The sequence below is a fragment of the Otolemur garnettii genome, unplaced genomic scaffold, assembly GCF_000181295.1.
Source record: "Otolemur garnettii isolate 467f Iridium unplaced genomic scaffold, OtoGar3 scaffold00141, whole genome shotgun sequence".
Classification (NCBI taxonomy): Eukaryota; Metazoa; Chordata; class Mammalia; order Primates; family Galagidae; genus Otolemur; species Otolemur garnettii.
In genome coordinates this window covers 4,247,096-4,248,879 of record NW_003852536.1, presented here as the reverse complement: position 1 = coordinate 4,248,879, position 1,784 = coordinate 4,247,096, and the positions used below count along the sequence as shown (strand labels likewise).

At 35.2% G+C, this 1,784-nt stretch overlaps 1 protein-coding gene across 3 annotated transcripts in view; it reads left to right on the top strand.

The window, feature by feature from the left end:
* The window catches only part of SDCCAG8 (serologically defined colon cancer antigen 8), a 227,402-nt gene that overhangs the window by 12,557 nt on the left and 213,061 nt on the right, over positions 1 to 1,784 (top strand). For all 3 annotated transcript variants that reach the window (XM_023518537.1, XM_003798811.3, XM_023518538.1), the window contains exon 4: positions 703 to 816. In XM_023518537.1, coding sequence (XP_023374305.1) covers positions 703 to 816 — 114 coding nt within the window. The remainder of the gene's footprint in view (positions 1 to 702; positions 817 to 1,784) is intronic.

The following is a 1,784-nucleotide window of genomic DNA, read 5'->3' as shown; positions in this document are numbered from 1 at the left end:
ATTAAATGCAGTGATGGTACCCTCATATTAATACTTTATTCCAGCACAACATATACTTTTATGCTTGATTTTCACTTTAGAAAAATGTATTTCATGTCCATATTCAATATTTACAGATACAGATTGTAATTTTAATAAGACATTTCATCATTTAATGAATTTATTGTTGCCATCTGGTTTCCGAAATGTTCTTAATCATGCAGTGGGTGGAATGTTTTTAAGTTTATTAGATGAAGTTGCTCTATCTGTTAAATGCTCAGACTTTTCAGCTTTTCAAAAACTAAATTTTTTATTAAATCATAACTGTGTATGGAGTACAATGTGCTGATTTATATACAGTTTTGCTAGCATTCTTCCTCCATGGCAGTATCTTAGAGAGTGTTGCTCCTTGTATCTGAGCATTACTGAATGGAATGTTGTATTTGCAAATAGTTTAAATAGGCTGTTCAATCTCACTAATACCACTCCAGCATTATCCCATTTGCTGTGTGCTTTTTTTCACTGTCCATCTTTAAAAAACGATACTCACATCCCTAAATTTTGTATGTTTGTAGAATTTATATGGTAGAGAAATAAATACTTTATTAGCTATATTGTGATCTATTCTATGTTTATACCACATCAGTGTTAAATTGAATATGAAGAAGGTACCTCTTGATTCTTTGCTAAACCAAAGCATGTTTAATTTGGATTTTCCCTTAGGGGTCATCAGAACATGATGAAACCAGTATGCCTACCGTGCACAACCTTGTTCCTATTATTAATGATCAGTCTCAATATATTCATCATTTAGAGGCAGAAGTTAAGTTCTGCAAGGTAAGTTTCTCATTAAGAATTTAAACTTGGGTGGCTCACATCTGTATTCTTAGCACTCTGGGGGGCCAAGGGGGGGAAATTGCCTGAGCTCAGGAGTTGGAGACCAGCCTAAGCTGGAGGAAGCCCTCATCTCTAAAAATAGCTGGGCATTGTGGTGGTTGCTATAGTCCCAGCTACTCGGGAGGTGGAGGCACAAGGATCTCTTGACCCCAAGAGTTTGAGGTTGCTGTGAGCTATCAGGCCATGGCACTCTACTAAGGGTAACAGAATGAGATTCTCTCTTAAAAAAAAAAAAAATTTTAAACCTAAATAAAAGCCTACTTTAATTATACTTTGAATAAAAATTTGCTGTTATTTGCCTTCAGGTTTGTAGTAGTGCATTGACAATTGGTACTGTCATATGATTGAGAGACTAATGTTCTACAGGAGCTTGTCAGATGATACTCTGGACTGTGCCATTTCTGACTGCTTGATTTTCCAATAGTCCATTGCTACAAAGTCAGACAAATAAGTATGTGAACTCATCCTAGAAAAAGTACTACATACCTCACTACTGAATATTACTATGGTCACCAGATGACCAAGGGGAGTACATTGAAGGTGATCATACTGATATTTAGCAATAAAGTGTTTAGCACTTTTTCTAGGATGAGTTGTGAACTTAGTTGTTAAACCATGTGTGTTTAGTAATTTTATAATATGCTCTCATATTTTAAAATTGTTCCTTCCTATCTCATTTACTTTAGCCCAGTGTATGGCAAATACTTTGGAATACAAATAGCAGTCATTCTCTTATACTTGTTAACCTATGGAGCTATGGTGAAATTATCAGGCATTGTAAACTATAAGACCAGATCTTCATTTTCAGTATTAAAGCTATGACCTTGACTTCCAATGATTAGAATGGTTCAAAGAATGGATCAAGAAACCAAATAGAGGCCTGGTGCCCATAGCACAGTAGTTATGGT